Genomic DNA, 19528 nt, shown 5'->3' with positions numbered 1-19528 from the left:
AAGTGAAAAGAGCATAGTAAAAGGCTTCAGATTCCCTGTAAGTGGCACTGAAGTGTTTTATTTCCAAGAGGGTTTATTTGACAATAATGTGAACAGAAACTCTGTTATTTTCTTGGTGCTGTTTCCTAAATACTGGAGTCTTTCAAAAGAAAATAACACGTTAGCTTCTGTTCCAGAATATGGCCTGGGACCTATGTCAAAGTAGCAGGGGAGAAACATTAACATGTCAGTACCGTTGTTCATCAGGCCAATTTAAACAGAGTGATTTGCTCTTCACCCTTTTTCTGCTGAAAAATTGGTTTTGATTGTGATTTTTGGAGGAAATGTAAAGTCTGGAAAGGGAGCAGAGCAGAGCTTGTATCCTTCTTTGTCCCCAGAAAAGGATGATACACATAACAATAGTGGATGTTGACCCACTTTGCCCACTCTGGCCACTGGCATATCCTAACCTGGACACAGACATACCATTAAATCACAGAATCATAGAACATTAGGGTTGGAAGGGATCTCAGGAGGTCACATGTAGTCCAATCTCCTGCTTAAAGCAGGACCAGCCCCAGCTAGATCATCCCAGCCAGAGCTTTGTCTAGCCAGGTTTTGAAAACCCCCAAGGATGGAGATTTTACCACCTCTCTGGGAAACCTATTCCAGTGTTTTACTACACTCTATCACGGAGTGGGATCCTAGTGGTGGCCATGATCTCCTGTAGCGCCCCCTACCGTGCCAAGTTTACTTTAAAGCACCCTCATTCTCGCCCACCATGTCTTGATCTTTTATATATATATATATATAATATATAAAAAAAGGGAGGCTGCCTCTTGTATTCTTGGACACAGTTCTACTCCTGTGCATTAGCCATGTTGCACTAACGGGTGTTCCTGCGCCCCCAGCCTTATGGGCTATGCGTGGCTCCAGCCGCCCCTTTACTACTCCCCAAGCCTCGCTGATGTCCCAGATGTTGTTCGGACTGTCTGGCTCTCTGCGCTCTCTCTGGCGCTTGGGCTTTCCGTGGCCCTCGTCTCACAGCTGCGCCCCCTTTGCTCTGGGGCTTCTCACGCTGTGGTGGGCTCAGGTGACCATAGCCATGCCTGGCCCCAGTTCTCCTCCTTGGGGGTCTCAAACCCCCCCACAGATGGGCTCAGGTGGCCATAGCTGTGCCTGGCCCTTTGCTCTAGGGCTGGGGCCTGCACCCCCAAAATGCTGTGCCCTCACTGGCGCTGGAGTCAGTACCCCCAAATGCTGTGCCTTCTCTGGCACCTTTCTTGCTGCCCCTCTCTTTGGGGCTAGGGTTCCCACACCACCATGGGCCCCCAGTGAGGCCTCCTCCAACTCCTAATAGCCTCACCCAAACCACTGGTTGTAAACAGCAAACAGAAACTCAAGCCTCTTGGCTACAACATAAATTTGAGCCACTTGGCTATAACATTAGTTCCGCCACATCAGGGGTGCTCTATCCCTCCCCCAGTCTCACAGCTATACCTGCAGTCTAGCCTCTCCTCTTTGGTCAGTCTGGCAGAGCTCCTTCCTCTACAGCTGCTAGCAGGGAACTCCCTGCTTGGCCTCAGCCCTGGGGTTTATATAGGGGCCAGGCCCTGCCCCTTCCTGTCAGCTGACTTCTACTGGTTGCCCTGGCAACCCTCAGCTGGGCTCCTTACTTGCTGCTCCACAATTAGCAGGCATCTCAGCGCCCTGCTACACCCTCCTAGTGAGAAAATTCTTCCTAATATCTAACCTAAACTTCCCTTGCTGCAAATTGAGACTGTTGCCCTAGACCACTAGACCAGACTGGGGAACTCCCTTCTCGTCAGTACAGAGGCAGAAAAGGATCTGGGAGTCATCACTGATGCCAAGCTGAACATGAGCCGGCAGTGTGGGGACACGGTCAGGAAGGCCAACCGCACCTTTGTCATGCATCCACAGATGCATCTCGATCAGGTCCAAGGAGGTGATCCCTCCCCCTCCATGGGACACTGGTCAGGCCACAGCTGGAGTACTGCGTCCAGGTCTGGGCGCGGCACTTCAGGAGGGATGTGGACAACATGGAGAGGGTCCAGAGGAGGGCCACTCGTATGATCAGGGGGCAGCAGGGCAGGCCCTATGAGGAGAGGCTACGGGACCTGAACCTGTTCAGCCTCCACAAAAGAAAGCTGAGGGGGGATCTAGTGGCTTGTTACAAACTGGCCAGAGGGGACCAGCAGGCACTGGGGGAGTCCCAGTTCCCCCGAGCACTGCCAGGAGTGACTAGGAATAACGGTCACAAGCTGGCAGAGGTTAGATTCAGGCTAGATATCAGGAGGCACTACTTCACTGTCAGGGCGGCTAGGAGCTGGAACCAACTTCCAAGAGAAGTGGTGCTGGCCCCTACCCTGGGGGTCTTTAAGCACCTTGCTGGGGTTGTTTGACCCCAGTACTCTTTCCTGCCCATGGCAGAGGGTCGGACTTGATCTACTCAGGTCTCTGCCAACCCTACCAGCTATGAAACTATGAAATATCTAGTGTGATAAGATCTTTTTTCTCAGCCCATTTAATCTCATTCTGTCTGCTGAGAGGTAGGCCATGCGGTGATCCTGTTAATTTGCAGCACATTTCTATTCCTCTATCCTGGGTGCTAGGAGAGTCCTAGACTCCTGGAGGAGGACTCCTGACCTCCCAAGCACAGAATGGCAGTGCAGCTGCTGCACCATGTAAGGTTATCACTCAGCGTTGGCACGGCTCAGTTATTCCAGCTTGTGCGGACTGCAGTTTCTTTGTGTATGTGTGATGCAAACGTGTTTCCTTGGGATGAGAGGGAGATTTGCCAAACTAACATATTTGTTCTCCAAAGTGCTGTGAAGAGATTTCACCGGCAGGTGTCAGTATGCTATAGATTTACTAGTGTGAACTGGTGTCATTTTTGCTGTGTCCTGTAATTAAAATCTCACTTAGGCATTGCAATCACACACAGAGATCAAATGTTCCAGCCTAATGTCTCAAAAAATCAGCCATCAGGGGAATGTGGGTAGCAAGCCCAAGGATGATAACTTTTCTGAAGCGGCTCCCCTGTAAAAGGTTTGTTTGTAAGAAACCATTGCGCTCAAAGCAGCAGCAATTCTCTGAGCCATGGTGATGATAAAACATGTCTGACATGTACAGCAGCAGTGCTGTCACCTGCAAACAAGCCAACTGTACATGCATAATAAACCCTGCCATGTAAATATTCCTCACTTTTCTATCCTGTGGACTAGCTCTTTCACAGCAGTTATGTTTAGGAGCTTGAGCAGAAATTAATGCCTTACATCATACTTGTTTATATTTTATGGGCAATTCAGCTGTATTTTTATAATTGGGTACCTATTGTCAGGGAGGGCTGGCTCAGCCGTGAAATAAACATATTGACAGTAACACTGACTGGATGATCCCCATAGCTACCTAGATCTGCCACCTTCTAATCCTTTTAATTGATTTTAAAATGAACAAATAATAATGCAGAGAAGGAAAATGGTGGTGACACAATAAATGTGCGTGCTCACACACACAAGGTGTACATTTTTAAATTTGATTAACCAGAAATACAAATATAACTAATCAGGCCTTAACAAAGCCCATGCACAAGATCCTAATCTGCTTGTCATAACAATCCCAGCATTAGCCCTTCAAAATGTCCAGGCAAAAGTTCCTGTAAGCAGAAGATTTAGCAGTCAGCATTTGCTGATATAACAAAATGTATCAGTATGCTGCAGGGTTGTGGTTACACAGGTTTGTCCTCCACCCCAGGCACGTGTACATGTTCATTAATGTGCCGTGCCTACTGTGCATTACATTTAGTACTTGCAAAAGGAAGTACTAAATAAATACACAGTAGGCTGCCCTCCTGCACATTAGTGCGAACACATGCTTTTTTGGTGACAGTTAATGCACAGTAGACTAATACTACAGCGCATTAGTGTAACAGCACGGTTTTTGCCATGACTGTAATGCACAGTCAATCAGTCTACTGTGCATTAAGCATCTTGTGTAGATGTGCCCACTTTGGAGTTACCCTTCAAGGTACTTTGCTGGTTTAGCACTGCATTTTGCCCCAGGTGCAAACCCTTGGAGCCAGAAAGCTGTCACTACCAATGTTTTCCTGATCAAGCTGTTCTAACATCTCTGCTCAGGACCGCAGGAACAAATAACTCACCTGTCAGAGGAAGAAAGAAATATTAAGGCAAATAAGCAAAACATTCCTAAGCAACGCTTTCCGCTATGTTCTGGTTGGCAGTGAGTGAGAAAGGCTGGCCTTCCATGGTGCACACTGTATTAACAATGCTAGAAGGATAAAAAAAAATCTTCCAGTTTATATTTCTGCCGGCCTCGACATTCTGCAGGTTCACAGCGAGACACGAGAAACTTTGGATCTGAATTCTCACATAGCTTAAATCATAAGTGAAATGAGCATGATAGTTTAAGCCAAACCCCGAATGCAGTCTTTTCCACACATGAAAGAATGAGAGTTTTAACACTTGGTCTGAATCTGACATCACCAGAATTCCCCATCCCAAATAAAAGGGCATTTACTGGTAGGGTTGATTAGGAATGTCTGAGCAGTGCTGACACGTATTGTGCTTTTCTCCAATCAGGGCTGCGAATCTCTCACCTCTATCAGCACAAAATTAACAAGGTTTTTTTTTAAACAGAAAACAAAATGGAGTTAGGATGTTAACTTGATCTTAGCATAATGGAACAGAAGCTGAACAAAGTGTGTTATTATTAGTTGAGGCTTTATTAACAGGCAAAGTATTGCCACACATTTGCTTTAAATCTGAATGGCTGATGGTGATCACGCAGCATCGCCGGGAGAGGAATAAATATTTTATTAAGCCATAGTTCAGAAGGGCAAGCATGAGTTGTGAAGACAAATGTTTCATGCTGACACAAAACATTGACATGGATGAGTAGATGGATAAAAGCTGAGTTGCTCAGTGCCAGTTTGTAGATTCTGCTGAGTATCCTGTTTTCTGCAAAATATGTTATTGAAGTAATAACAAAAGATATTTAACTCACTCCAAGTCATTGCATTGGATGAATAAACCCTTGGGGACGCTGAATGTATAAAGGCATAATATTCCATTGGGTTCTTATTGAATTCTACTGCTTAGTAACAATGTAAATGCATGACTTCACCAGCTCTTGGGCAAGGTCTTGCCTGTACTGGAATCAGTGTAATTCCATTGTGGGGGAAGGAGATAGGGCCTCCAGGGAGCATGCCTTGTAAGATTTGGAGCCCACCTGTTTCAGAGATCTCAGGGGCACAGTTGGTCTAATAAAAAAAAGAGAGCTGGGGTAAAGGACTATAGATCCCATGTGATGTGAACCCCTGCCATCCCTAGCTGCACAAGGAGTGGGGCCTGAGCGTCATGGTAGTAACTCTGGTCTGAAGTTGTACTAGCATCAGTAAGCAGTAATGCAGTGGTTCTGCACCCAAGATCCAAGCCATTCTTCCCCACCCCACCTCCAAGAAACTCTCTCACCTACTGTGCAGTGGGCTTTAGGGAGATGTGGAGCTGGAGTGATTACAACTTCCAGGACTCTAGAACCCAGTATGCTGCTTAGCTTTGTCAATAAATAAAATGCCAATGAACCGATGGGGAGAATACAGACCAGAACAGCATGCACAACAGTTGGGCCTTGCTAAGAGCAGCAGGAGGCATTAGGTCATCTAGCACTTCTTGCTCAGTTAGGCCCCAATTCAACAAAGCATCTAAACATATGCTTATGTCCTATTAAAGAAAATGGGACTTCAGCAGGTGCTTAAAGACCTGATCTAAAGCCAACTGAGTTCAATGGAAAACTCCTATTGACTTCAATGGGCATTGGATAGATGTCTTTATTAAATGGGTTCCCACACAGCTTTAGTGAGCTCAGTCAAGGTCTTGATATTTAACAGTTCTGATTCTGAGCTGCTGTTCCTTATTGGGACGTGCTGGGTAAAACATAGGTGTCTCTTGGGACTTCATACCTAAGAAACAAATGTGCATTCATAGCTGGAATAATTACCATGATTATTAACACAATAAATAACCCCTGCCAAGGTGCTTTGAATCCTGCACAATTAAAAGCAATTACAATATCAGTCATCTGCAGGGAAAGGAAATTAAATAATCATCATTTAAAATGAGCTTGGGTTTTTTCTGTGCAATCAAATATGAGTTTTAAGCCCATCACTTGAATGTATTTACTGCCATAAGGGTACTATGCTAGGATGTGCTCTAGAAAAGTTGGTAAGGAAAGTTGCTTAAAAAAATAAACAAACCTATGATAGAAGATAAAAGACCCAACTGATTTTTTCTGGAAACTGTGTAAGTAACTTGTTTGTTATATTTCACCCGTGGTTTGTTATGTTGCCTCAGCCAAGTAGAATCAGTGGAGCTGGGGCTGATTTAGCGCAGTTGAGGACCTGCCCCTTTTGTATTTTACTGCTTGCCATTTCCAGGGCAGCAAGGATTCATGCTGAGATTCTGGTATTGATTTTTTAGCGCTGTACCACAAGAGCTCACATGAGTTATTGGAGTGGAATTTTCTTTCTGTTTAGGGGATGGTTTCTGCTTTTCAGCAGACTGGCTGGGGAAAAGTTGAGAAACATAATTGTTTATGTCTGTGTAATCACTTGCATTACTGGAAGAAGTCAGGGTAATTGGTTCTGAATGAATGGCTTTTTTTCAAATTGCTTATCAATTGCAGCAAGGGGTAATGTTTTTTGTCTCCTCGCTCATTAGATTCAGGAGACAACAATACCTGGGATGCTGGTGTTCATAAACAACACCTCTCCCAGGGGTAAAAATATATATTATAGGACATGAGTCCCAGGCACAGTGTCCTCTAAGAGCGTAGCACAGGGTTTCCTGCCTATGGATCCTTCAGGTTGTCATCAGTATAGATTGCTTTAACTATTTGCATTTCCTGCCTATCATTTAGCCTGGAGAGCAGACAGATGGTTTCCTCTGAAAGTGATCCATACCATCCCTGGAGCAGTTTCCCGGTCAGGATGGTGGGGCTGCTTTTTCACCATTGATTTCAACAGGCACAGAATTTGGTCCTGTAATGAGCAGATATTTCCTTTACTTTGTAGGCTCAGTTAGTTCAAACTCAAAGAAGGGAAAGAGCAAACTCTGCAGTACCAGAGACTCTGCATGTTTAAAGATTTCCACCAGAGCCCAGGAGCCAAAGGCTTTATCTGAAATTGAAAGCTGGAGCATTGGAGTTATTAATAACTGCAGCAGCCATGCTGATGGTGAATGGCCCATTGCAAGGAAAAGGGCCCTTAGCCAAGCACCATTGTTACTTGTCAAATAAGGTAATAGATATTTAGTTAAGTATATTATTATGAATTTATGGGCATTGTAGCTTTGACTCCTCAGTCAAGAACCAGGATTCCCTTGTGACAAATGCTGTACAAAAGTAGAACAAAATGACGATACCTACATTCTAAGGAGATGGAATTAATAAAAAAAGAGCAAAGAGCATCTGTACAAAGTTTGGTTGGGATTGCAGAGCACTGCAGCATCAGGGGGCTGTGGGTCAGGAGTGACAGGCATCAGAAGAGATGGAGGGGGCTGCAGGTTGGGAGTGAGGGGTACCAGCATGGCCCAGGAGGCAGGGTGTTGTGGGTTGGGAGTGAGGGACACTGGCAGGGCCAGGAGGGGCTGTGGCTTCGGACTGAGGGGCAATGGAATGGGCAGGGACAGAGCACTGGCATATCACTGCCCCTGCCCCCCAATCGTATAAGCCGCTCCCTTGACAGGTGTCCTCTTTTTTTGGAACTGGAAATATGGTAACCCTAATTTAACATCTCCATTTATTTGTTAGAAATGGGGATGCCGTTGATAGCTTGATCTTAGGTAAATTTTTCAAAAACACCTAAGGGACTTACAGACCTTTGTCTCATTTTCAGAAGTGACTTTGAGCTGGTCTCCATGCAGAAGCTATTACAGAGTAAGCCAGGGCATGATTTTCTAACCCTAGGTTTCCAGATCTAGACAGTCTATGCAAGAGGCAAGGATTTCTTAGGGTGATGTCTTTTATTGGACCAACTATGTAGTTGGGATAAAATTAGATAAGATTTCAGATGTCGGGCATTCTCTCTCAGGTCTCTGATTATAGAAAGCTAGACTCAGCAAGTTAAGCATGGCATAGGTGAGGGGCTGAGAGAAATTCTCAAGTGCAGCAGACACACAATTAACAAAAGAAAACACACTGAGTACCGAGAGATCAAGGCATATCAAAAGAGAGAATTGGGGAGTCAGTCTCATCTTCCTTATGTGGGAAGTATTTAGGAGTTGGATACATTATAATGAGGCATAAATCCAATATCAGTGTTTAGTCCTTGGTTCTTAGTATCTAGCAAGCTTCTGATTTTTCGTTCCCAAGTTTGCCTTTTAAAGGTATTGGATAGATTTCCCTTGAGCACAAGGATAGTGAGATCAGAGACAGAATGGTTGTTCTGTGAGTAGTGTACTCCTAATGGTGAGTGTATGTCTCTGCCATTTATATTTTTCTGTGAGAGTTCATTCTCTTGTGTAGTTGTGAAGTGCAAAGTGGCAGACTTGACTATCACAGCTCACTTTGTGGGGACTTTCCCCACATAAAAAAGCCAGCATGTGAGAGCTGGACTTGGATGGGGGCTAGGGAGAGAAGTTACACATAAAATGGTTTAAATCATGAGAAACTGGTTTAAACCTGTAACAGAACAGAAGCTTAGTGCACATAAACTAGTTTAAAAATGGCTGAAAGTGTTTTAAGATAAACCTGGTTGAATGTAGTATCAAACTTAACTGATTTGGGTCAAAGTGGTTTATGAAACTTCTGTCCCAGAAGCCTTCCTGGTTTTAGTTAAATCAGAGTCCCCCAGCATCCCAGCATGCTTTCCAGCTGTGGGCTGTGCTGTGCTGTCTACTCCAGCAATGAAGGGTTGGAGTGTGGGGGTGGGAGGCAGGGATTGCCCCCCCAGCAAACCCCAGCCGGGGCCTGGAGCCAGGAAGGGTGGTTAAACTTCCCTTCTCCCACGTACAGAGCTGCCTGCCCTGCCCTACTCTGCCCTGCTAAAATCTTACTGCTGGCTGTGACTGTGGACTACAAGTCCCAGAGGCACCTGGAAGCAGGAAGAGGAAGTGATGAGCAACCCTGCCGAGTCCTGCTGCTGTGATCCTGAACTGCAAATCCCAGAGACCTTGGGGGCAGCAAGAAGAGGAAGCGAACACATGGCCCATGCTGACTATGTACTAGAGAGCCATGCTCTAGCACAGGGGTAGGCAATGTTTTTTGGCCGAAGTGCCGGAAAAATCACAATGTTTACCTTGGAAGGTGCCGGAGTACGGACATGGTGGATCCCCGAGCAGTTGTTTGCAGCCTTCTGGCTGCAGCCAGCACACAGAGCCTGGTCTGCCTGCAGCAGGGCTTGCAGCCTCCCAGCCGCCTGCTGGGAACAGTCTGGGCTTTGTGGCTGGCAGCAGCTGCTTAGAGCCCAGCTGGTGGTGGTGGGCTGAGTAAAATGGCCTTGTATGCCATGCTCGGCACACGTGCCAGGGGTTGCTGACCCCTGCTCTAGCACTTCCCAGCTTCTGGCCTGAGGCACTGCAGGCATGTAGCTACATTTCTGGAATCAGAAGTGAATGTTCGTCCAGTTGTTTCTTAGTTTAATCTCTATAGCTTAGACTAACTTGCAAAGACTGAATCAATTCAACCTTGGGCTTTTTGACTGTCTGTACTTAGCCTGAAAGTCATTGATGTGTCTAAGGACCAGACTCTTAAAAGGTGCTGGTGCACCTAAATCTCTTTAGAAATTTGACTGCAAGCCATTTCTGAAAATGAGACTTAGGATGTGCTAAGCAAGTAAGGTGCCAAACTCCAGTTAAGTTTCTTACTTTAAGAGTCTACACTCAGGCCCATGAGCAATTTAAGCATGCTTTAAAATGTCACTATGTGAATCTTTTGCCAAAGTTGAGGGAGAAAATAAATGATAAAAAAGAAAGATTTTCAGCCTCCAACAGAGGATGCCAGGGCTTAGCCAGCTCCCAGCCTTCAATGTTAGAATCTTCTCCAGCCTTGTCTGCAGCCATTAACACACACTATGTGCCACAAAGATGGATGCTTTTAATGTTAAGGGCAATTGGTTAAATTAATATGTCTTTCTCTGCAAGCCACATAAGAATCAAGCAGTTTTCACTTCCTTTTTCTCTTCTGAGGAGTGAAGTTTTAGAACTAGCATGTGGATTCTTTTTCTGTGAGCCTCGCCACCCAGCTAAGCTGTTTAGCTCAGAGATGGGAGTAACCTTTCTCTGCTGGTGGACAGCCTCCAAAAGGTAGTAAGCATGAGGCAGCTTTGTAAAGGCTGATTGTAAAGGCATCAGCTGGTTTGGTGTTGCTGGCAGTGTTCATTACATGGCAAGGGGATTCTCTCTCAGGAAGAGGTTTAACCTCAGAAGGAAAGGTTTCTCCCTGGACCCTGATTGCTGCCTGCCCTCTGGTGATCCTGAGCTAAGAAGATTTGTGTGTAGTGAGCATGAATGTTAGCAGTTCACACATAGAGCTGCAGGAGATGCTGCAACTCCACCTCTACATGGCTCTTTAGGTGAGTTCATAGAGTATTTCCTCCCTCCCACTCCCCATGGGCTAAGTATAGGTCAGACCTGCAGCAGCTGAGGAGTTAAGGTATTTTTCTGTTCCAACACATCCAGGGATATATGAAGCCCCAAGGAGGTCAGGGAAAGACAGGAAGAGTTATAACAGCTTTGTTCTCCATATACTGGACTGCCTGCAGAGGGGAAATAAGCTGTGTTATACATAGGGGCACAATAGGGCAAGTGGCTTCTGCTTGCCTGGGAGCACTGGAGAGTTCCCATGCACCCTCACTTTGTGGGGACTTTCCCACATAGAAAAGCCTTTGGCACATGAGAGCTGGACTTGCGTTGAAGGGCTAGGGACAGAAGTGACATATATACCAGTATAAGTGATTGGAAATGGGTTCAGATTTGTAACACAACAGAAGTTCAGTGTACACAAGCCACTTTCAAAATGGCTGAAACTGGTTTAAGATAAATTTGGATGGATGTAGTATCAGACTGAACTGGTTAAATTACTGAACTCGGGTACCAGCTCCCCTCCAGATTTAAGTTAACTCACAGTCCCCCAGCCTCCCAAGATGCTTTGTGCCTCCCCCGTAAATCCCACCCCCTCAAAGGGTGGGCAGGCTAGGCTTGGCCCAAGTTTTCTGTTCCAGCTCAGCAGGGAGCCTTGCTTTAGTGCTTCCTGGAATCTGGCCTGGACCACTACAGGCGTGTGGCTGCATTTATAGAATCAAAATTGAATGTCTGTTCACTTGTTTATCCATTCAGTCTATGCTAACCTGCGAAGACTGAATCGATTCAGCCTTGGGCTTTTTGACTATCTGTATTTAGCCAAAGTCACTGAAGTCCCAGCTCCACACCACTCAACTCTGAACTGTTCCCAATGGCCCTGCACTATGTGATCTTTAAGAACTATAAGCCACCTATAAGTTTATCAGAGGTGACCACCAGTATCTGGGGGAACGTTTGTTCACCAGAGCGCCCCAAGTGATGACAAGGTCGAACGGTTATAAACTACTGCAAGACCATTTCAGGCTGGACATAAGGAAGAATTTCTTTACTGTCCGAGCCCCCAAGGTCTGGAACAGCCTGCCATTGGAGGTGGTTCAAGCACCTACACTGAATACCTTCAAGAAAAAAATGGATGCTTATCTTGCTGGGATCCTATGACCCCAGCTGACTTCCTGCCTTTCGGCAGGGGGCTGGACTCGATGATCTTCCAAGGTCCCTTCCAGCCCTGATGTCTATGAAATCTATGAAGTCTATGAAAGAAAACTCTGACTTCACACAGGAGGGTCAGATTAAAGGGAGGAAAAGCAATGGGGTACATGGAGAAACTCCTTTCTTAGGAAACAAATCAGCCTTGAAATAATAATAATGTGTAATGAGACCCTCACCAGCTAATAAAGGCAAATTTATTACTGTGGTTAGAGGAAACACAACCTCCTCATTGGACTCAGCATAGAGCTTGGTCTCAAACATTTCAACCTGCTTCTGGGTGTAAGCAGGTAGAGGAGGGGACCGGGAAAGCTGCAAACCTGGTTTCTGTATCTGGCTTTGCCATTGTTTCATTGGCTCTTGGGAAATCACTTCATCTCTGTGTGCCTCACTTGGCCCATGTAGGGTATGGACATCGGAGTTACCACTCTATGGCAGTTGTGAAGTACTCTGAGTGCCCTGGTTGGAGCTAGCCCAGTGCAATCTATTATTCTTTAAGGATGCCATGGGTAGCAGAGAGGAGGGTAAAAGCTGGTGCAGAGAGCTGAACAAATGGGGCACAAAGCTGCTCCATCTCCAGCCCAGGCCTGAAGGTGTCACTATGATCATGAGGATCCTGTGCACAGGGGTGGTATCACCTGTGGGGATTGGAGGGACATTCCTGCCATAATGTTGTACCATCCTGTTGATGTGCTACTCAGTACAAGGGTTTGATGCTCTGTCAGTCTTGGTCCCTCTGTCTCAGTTTCTAACTGCCCTTCCCCACTGTGTCTGCAACCAGGGCAGCCAGGGGCCTTGCTCCTCCCTGGATGCCAGCAGAAAAGAGGAGTGTTCCCAGGGAGATGCATGGCATGCCTCTGAGTTCCTGAAACTGGAATCTGGGGGTAGAGTCTGGGGCTAAGGCCTTGAACTGCCTTACAGGAGAGCATGTTGCCATTCTCCAGCCATTTTCATGTTGAAAAATGAGAGGGTGCCCATTACAATATTTACAGCATTGTTTTTCACGTTGGAGGACTGCGCTAGCTTTGAGTAACTCAGCATAAAACCCCGGATTGCAAAGGGGCTGAGCTCATTAGAATAGGCTCTGGTTCTCCAGAGAACCCAGAAAAAACTTGGTTTCTTAAACTAATACATCTGAATTCATTGAAGTGTAGCTTGTACTATCAGTTAAACGATACAGAAAATGTATTTCTTCCCAGCACTGTCCTTGTCAATTCCCCCTTTGCTCAGCTTTCCCATTTGCTCACCCTCTTGCTGTCTGTAATATAAATGTAAAGTAAAATGAAAGTGACTGTGTAAAAATGGCACCTTCTTCCTTGGCAGATATGCCCCTTGTGTATGTATATTCATGTCTGCTGACTTCAGTGACTAAAACAAGCTTTTACTGCCTTTTAGGCGCTGAGCTCCATGGGGCCAGCACAGGTACAAGCAAACGAGCTGCATTCGGGTCCTTGGGCATCATCAACACAAATGTTTGCTAAATTCCAATTACATGGCCAATCAGCAAAACTCACACAACTCCAGTGGAAACCAAGAGCCACTGAGGGCACAATTTGGTGGGAATAGAGCTGTATAAGAGTAACTGAGGGGAGAATTTGACTCTCAGATCCATGACTGATGATAATGGTAACAGAGGAAAGAGGTTAGCTTGGTTCTTGGAGAAACAGTTGAGTTTGCAGACCTGTCAGCAAATAGAGAGTCTTACTTCTAAACAGAATGCATATGATTTAGAGAGGCTGAGAAGCCATCAACATGCGTGTCCCTGAGGAGCCATTTTTAGGAGTCATTTTCCAGGATAGAAATGCACAGTAAGGCCACCTGCCCAGATGTCTTCATTTCCTGCCCCACTCCCATTTGCCATTTGTCTTTCTTCAGAAACAAATATGTACCGTGCCTCCCTAGTGCTCTCACCTTATCCCCTTACTTGAGGTGGGAGGTCTTGTCTTTCATGATCTCCCCTTCAGCTAGTTCCCTCCTTAACCTCCCCTGACCTTTTTAAGCAGACGCATTGGCTCAGCTGGACGAAGCCAGACTGGTGAGAGGCATCTTCTCCAAGCAGCTCACACTGCCTTGCATTGCATTTTTCATATTTATATTCTAATTAGTCAGCAGGGTACAATAACTGGGTGTTCACACCGGTAATTCTCCTGTTAAGAATGATGAGCAGCGGAAGGAAATCTCTGACAGCCTGCTGCTTATGTGCAAATGAGTTGGCCTAAGTGTATTTTTAACATACTTTCTAAACTGAGTTTAGTGCTTATGCATGGTGTCGTGGGGACACCCTGGGAAAGTGGAAAAACACTACTCAGCAGTAACCCATCTAATGTAAACTTCCTTATGCCTCTGTCAGCGGAGCCTCACCCCTCGTCTGATGTGGAAGCACAGTGTAATGGCTGTCAGCTAGACATTTTGTTCTGACGCTGGCTCGTGCCTTCAGTACAATGCAGTCCAAGGTGGTGGCAGATACTGTCTTGAAGCTAGGTCATGCTGTAAAAATACGCTCCCCACTGACATGACACTAATGAAGGAACTGAAGAGATTTTAATCAAACAGTGCTGGTAAAACAATAAAACTTCTGTCATAAAAATAAGGAACAGCGACCAGGATGCTAAATGTACGCCCCTTCCAGGCTATCATTTCATTTCATTTTGTTAAATTCTCGAATTCATTATATATTGTCTGTCTTCCTCACTTTCAGCTCCTTTCTCTCTGCTGCAGCAGCATTTAAAGGAAGAAAGCTTCCTTATGCTGTGCAGCTAGTAAACACGATCATGGTGGTTCCAGATTGCTGCACCAGCTCAGCCACACTCATTTGTTTAGAAGATCCCATTGCAGGGCTTTTCATCCTCAAATGACAAGAGTGATCTACACACTGGCTGGGTCTACACTTGGCAGTGGGTTCAGCATAGCAGTCTGTTTCCTTTTTCTGCCTGGCATGAATCAACATCCAGAACAATGTGGGAGGTAGCCTCAAAATTCAAGACTCCATATCCTGCCAGTTTCCCAAAAAAGTGTTAATGAAGCTGAGAAAAAAAAGGTTGATCTGAATCTATAGCGTTGTGTTTCTCACAGTTGGATTGTCTATAAAGGTCCCGTCAACCATACCTTTTGTGTAGGAGAACCGCATGTCAAGCAGCCACAATTCAATCTCTGTCCTACTCTGAGTTCCAGTCAAGGTAAATACTAACCCACTTAGGGTTTGAAATTCAGCTATTACAGAATGAATGCTCCCCCTGTTTGGAGGAAAATATGAGCATCTGAGCATTACAGAGGAGCATGGATGTGGCCTTGAAAGCCCAGGGATTTCTGGGCTCTATGAGGAACGCCAGACCTAAGCCAGCTGCTTTGGAGACAACATGAAAGAGTCATTCTCTCTGAGAAGCTGCCAGGAACCCTGACAGGGCAGTTCCCTCCCTTAGCAGCTGTTCATTATTCCCTTCCATCTCTGAAAAGTGAGAGGCCAAAGAGAAATGAATGCTGCTGGCAATAGCATTAAGGGCTTTACAGTTTTCCAGGGACTGTACCAGCTAGGGTGACTGTTCCCCCGCTCCACTTGTTTCCCATGCTAGAAGTATAGGCATCTTCTTTGGGAAGAAGGAAGCTTGCACCCCTTTTCCAAAACGCTCAGCCCAAGTTTAACCTTAGTTTCCCAGCATAGCACAGACTGGAGCTCCATGGGAAATGCAACACATCTATGACCACATAGAGGGTATTCACGTCTTCACTGATGATGGTTTGATTTGAGGAGAAATGGCAGAGGAGTATGATCAGAAGCTCTGAGCAGTTTAGGAGACAGTCAGAGCTCAGGAGCTAAAGTTACACAAAGAGACTTCCATGGATTTGGGCATGGGCCGTTCTGAGAGGAGTTGATATGGTGCAAACAAGACTGTTAATAGTGCTGTTCTTTCCCCCAGCCCAACAACTGTGGGATTACCTAAAATCCAACTAGTCAGCCAGGGTAGATAGTATGTTCTCAACATAAGGGAGTAAATACACCATAGTTGGTGCATCTTCAGAGAATACCACTTCTCTTTATGAGAAGGGGGAGATTCAGGATATTTTACAGCAGTTAAGAAAGGGTTCCTCCATTTATAGATCTTCTCATCATTTTTACTGTGCTCCCCTTTTCCGTGTCAGTTAGTGAGGATTGCTTTGCTTTTCCTGATTTTCCTTCCACTTAGTTCATTTTCATTTCTCTGACTTCAATTTTAGCCTAGGTCTACATTCACAAGCATTACTACTGGAAGGGAGGGGTGACTTCAAATGACAAAGCACATTTCTTTGTTTGAAGGCAGGCAGGTGTTTTTCTCTTCCAGCTTTTTCAAGTTCTAATTATTCTGCAGCTGATCTAGTAGGCATTTGGTAAGATCAAAATGTAAATGTTGGATTTACTGTTCAAGGTATTTTTCATTTGTTCCAGAAAAAGGAGACATTTAGCAAAATAGCAAACTACAGTTTTAACTTAGTGTTTGTGGTGCTGTTCAGACAATAAGGAAATCTCTAGCATGGGTTTGCATAGTTCATTTCAGCTGATGTATTCTTTTTCTACAGGGGGTCTTGACCTCATCCTCATGCCAGGCCTTGGGTTTGACAAAAATGGCAACAGACTGGGAAGAGGAAAGGGGTACTATGACACCTACCTTGAACGATGTATGAAACACCCCAGAGGGAAACCTTACACCATTGCCTTAGCTTTCAAGGAGCAGATCTGTGAGTCAGTACCAGTGTCAGAAAATGATATCCAAATAGATGAAGTCCTTTATGAAGACAGCTAAGTGGCTTTTGAAACCAACTAATCACAGAGCGGTCAACCAAAGACTTCATGTCCTATTGGCACATCTTTGTCATCATCATACATGATTTTTGTGAGGGTACAATACATTATTTTTCTTCTGACCAAAAGAAAAGTCAGTGAAACAACATTCTTGCAAATAAGGACTGTATTGATCTCATCCTAATTAGATAATATCTAGTGAAAAGTCTTATTCTGGAATCAATAAAAACATGAATGTTTGACTATGTTTTCATTAAAATAAAGATCATTTAATCCTATCTCTGTTTATTGATATTTAACATGACAATTTTATTGCCCTTGTTGAACATTGATTTCAGCTACTGTGAGGTTTCGTGATCATATCTGGAAGTTTGTATTTGTTGTAACAAAAGTTTGAAGTATGGCCACAGCAGTCACAAATTATATGTGACCATGGCCATTAACAAAACAGTAGCCAAGAAATCAGCAGTTAAGATACAAAATAACATGGCATAAAGCAATTGATAATAAAGGGCTTTAGACTGATTTCACAATTTTATACAATAATTTAGATTACATGCTTCATTGTTAAAGAGTTTTATAATTGTAGAAGAGCTGGGAACAGGATAGTTAATGTGTTTAATGTAAACCCAATTTTCTGACTTGACCATAAAAATGTGCCTTCGGCTGAAACTTGGTAGATGGGTTCTCAAGCTGGGATTGTTTTTAACTATAACTCAATATGACTTTGATTTAAAACCTACAGTGTTCCAGGTCGTTAATCCATAATGAAGTGGAGTAGTGCTTAAGATGTCAGTACAATATTAAAGGATAGAGAGAAGCTAACAATTACAGTAGAGAGCTACTATTATTGAAGGATAAAGGTTTTGGAGGGGATGGCCTCTGAGAAAGATGAAAGCTATCCCATTCAAGCAAGTGAAAGAGAAGTTTTTGGAGCTTGCATAAGGAAATATTTCTCATATGCACAATAACTTATGTAGAGGGGAAATCATAGAGATACATTGTTTTCATTAGTTGTTTTGTAAAACTATACCATGTTTATGTGCATACTGCCAGTATGAAATGAAACCAAAACAACCCAGTACTGTGGACTATGTACCATCCACAGTAATTATAAGATCACTGAAAACAGTATTACCCATAGAGCAATGTGGTGGCAGCATTTTAAGGTAACAGTGAGATCTGGGAATTAAAGAGCTACAGTTGGTAATAAGAAAGGGAACATTTTCATTTTCTCTTTTTGCTGTTCTGTGTTCTGTTAATAACATACTTGTCATCTTCAATGCAACTTCAATTTTTCTGAACATGTGTAATTTCTTTCTCAACCTGCATATCAGTTCATTCATTTTAACCAATCCTCTCTGTTTCCTCATTAAAAATTCTATGAATTCTCAAGCACTGACTACAGAACAGAAAGCCCTTCAGACTTCCCAGGTGATAGCTGTTTTTGTGAACAAAATGATGCCTACTGTGTATGTGGGCTTTTTAATCTGGGAGCTATTGTATTCAGTTTTACTTCCATCTTTGCTATCACAGTAACTTTATAACTAATTAAAAAAAATCCTTCTGTCATTGTAAATTCAGCAGAGCCAAGGATGTGTTTCAGCATGAGGTTAAATTCTACCATAATGTCTAGTACCCATTTCCATAATATAATGAATACATCCATAGTATGTTAGAAGCCACAATGAGATCTAACAAAGCCCTATGTTTCAAAACATCCCACAGGATATTTGCATTTGAAACATCCCAATTCAGATGTGTTGCTGCTGTTCTATTTGGAAATAACTGGTAATTTTTTTCCTGAAAAAACAAAATGTCAAATTATTGTGTTCAGTACCAGCAAGAGTAGGGAAGAGTTCCCCCAATAATGGCAGTGTCAGTTGATCATTCATATAAAGCTTGATGATGCAAGGCCCTCTATCAAATTCCTCATGCAAGAAAAGGCTAAAGGCCTGGTCCTTCTTGAATTTAGCACAGGGCAAATTCATGTTAGAGTATGGACATGCAACACATTTGCTCCACAATAATTTAAGGCAGATTTTGCTCAGCAGTGTATTTAGTCTGGAGTAAGGAGCAGACACAGAACAAACTGGGTGCTCAAAGGAGGTGCTGTTGCCTCAGCTGGCTACTTGATGGGAATGGAACTCATTTGGATTGAACAAATGGGTACCACAGAGTGGAAATGACAGTGGTAGTGGCTGCAAGTAACTTTTTCCAAAGAACAGGATTTCCTCCAAAGAAAATGTTGTACATTGTTTGTCTATACCTATGATGAAGAAATAATCAGAAGTAATATATTGCCATGTGAAGAAAGCCCCTAGGATTGTTAATTGAAATTGGATTGTACCTATACATACAGGCACAGAGGAAACATGAAGGTGCAATATAAGTGTCTGTTGATATGGGTTTGCCACTCCTCAAATGCTGAATCAATGACTGAGTTTTGCAGATCATTGCAAGCAAATGCCAGTAAACTGAAGGTTACCTTGTGACTCCTGTGTGGTGACTTATGGGAAATGAGTCTGTGGTCTCAGCTAGTTCTGAATCAAAGCCATGATCCTTTCACAAAATCAGTTCTCTAGTTGGTGAGAGTTCATACTACTTAACAAAGAGGTCAATAACAGAATGGGCAGGGAGACAGAAATACTAATCAGTCCACCTGGAGGCAGCCCCGTCAGAATAGAGACAGTACATATTGATGGAGAAGGTTACACCATTATGGCCTTGATATAAACAGCAAGTTTCCAATTCCAGTGTTTCCAACACTCATTGTCTCATAGAGGGGCTACTTAAAGCCTTTAGCTTTACATAGGGGTGTGGGAAGAGGGACATGTGTATATCTGTCTAAATATCTGTCAGTCTTGTCCTCCTTCCACATATAAACACACACATTCATAAATGTAAAAGCCAAGAAGGACCAGCCATTGCATCATTGAGTCCCAGGTCATAGAAT

General features: G+C 44.1%; 1 protein-coding gene across 3 annotated transcripts in view; it reads left to right on the top strand.

Moving 5' to 3' along the window:
• Nucleotides 1-16850, top strand: part of MTHFS (methenyltetrahydrofolate synthetase) — a 37913-nt gene extending 21063 nt beyond the window's left edge. For all 3 annotated transcript variants that reach the window (XM_090028508.1, XM_090028507.1, XM_090028509.1), the window contains exon 3: nucleotides 16350-16850. In XM_090028508.1, coding sequence (XP_089884634.1) covers nucleotides 16350-16573 — 224 coding nt within the window. In that variant the 3' untranslated portion in view covers nucleotides 16574-16850. The remainder of the gene's footprint in view (nucleotides 1-16349) is intronic.
• The last annotated feature ends 2678 nt before the right edge of the window (nucleotides 16851-19528 follow it).

The sequence above is a fragment of the Crocodylus siamensis genome, chromosome 15, assembly GCF_052110815.1.
Source record: "Crocodylus siamensis isolate JL-2025a chromosome 15, ASM5211081v1, whole genome shotgun sequence".
NCBI lineage: Eukaryota > Metazoa > Chordata > Crocodylia > Crocodylidae > Crocodylus > Crocodylus siamensis.
Note: the sequence above shows the minus strand (reverse complement) of the source record. Positions and strands in the feature narration are given on the sequence as shown.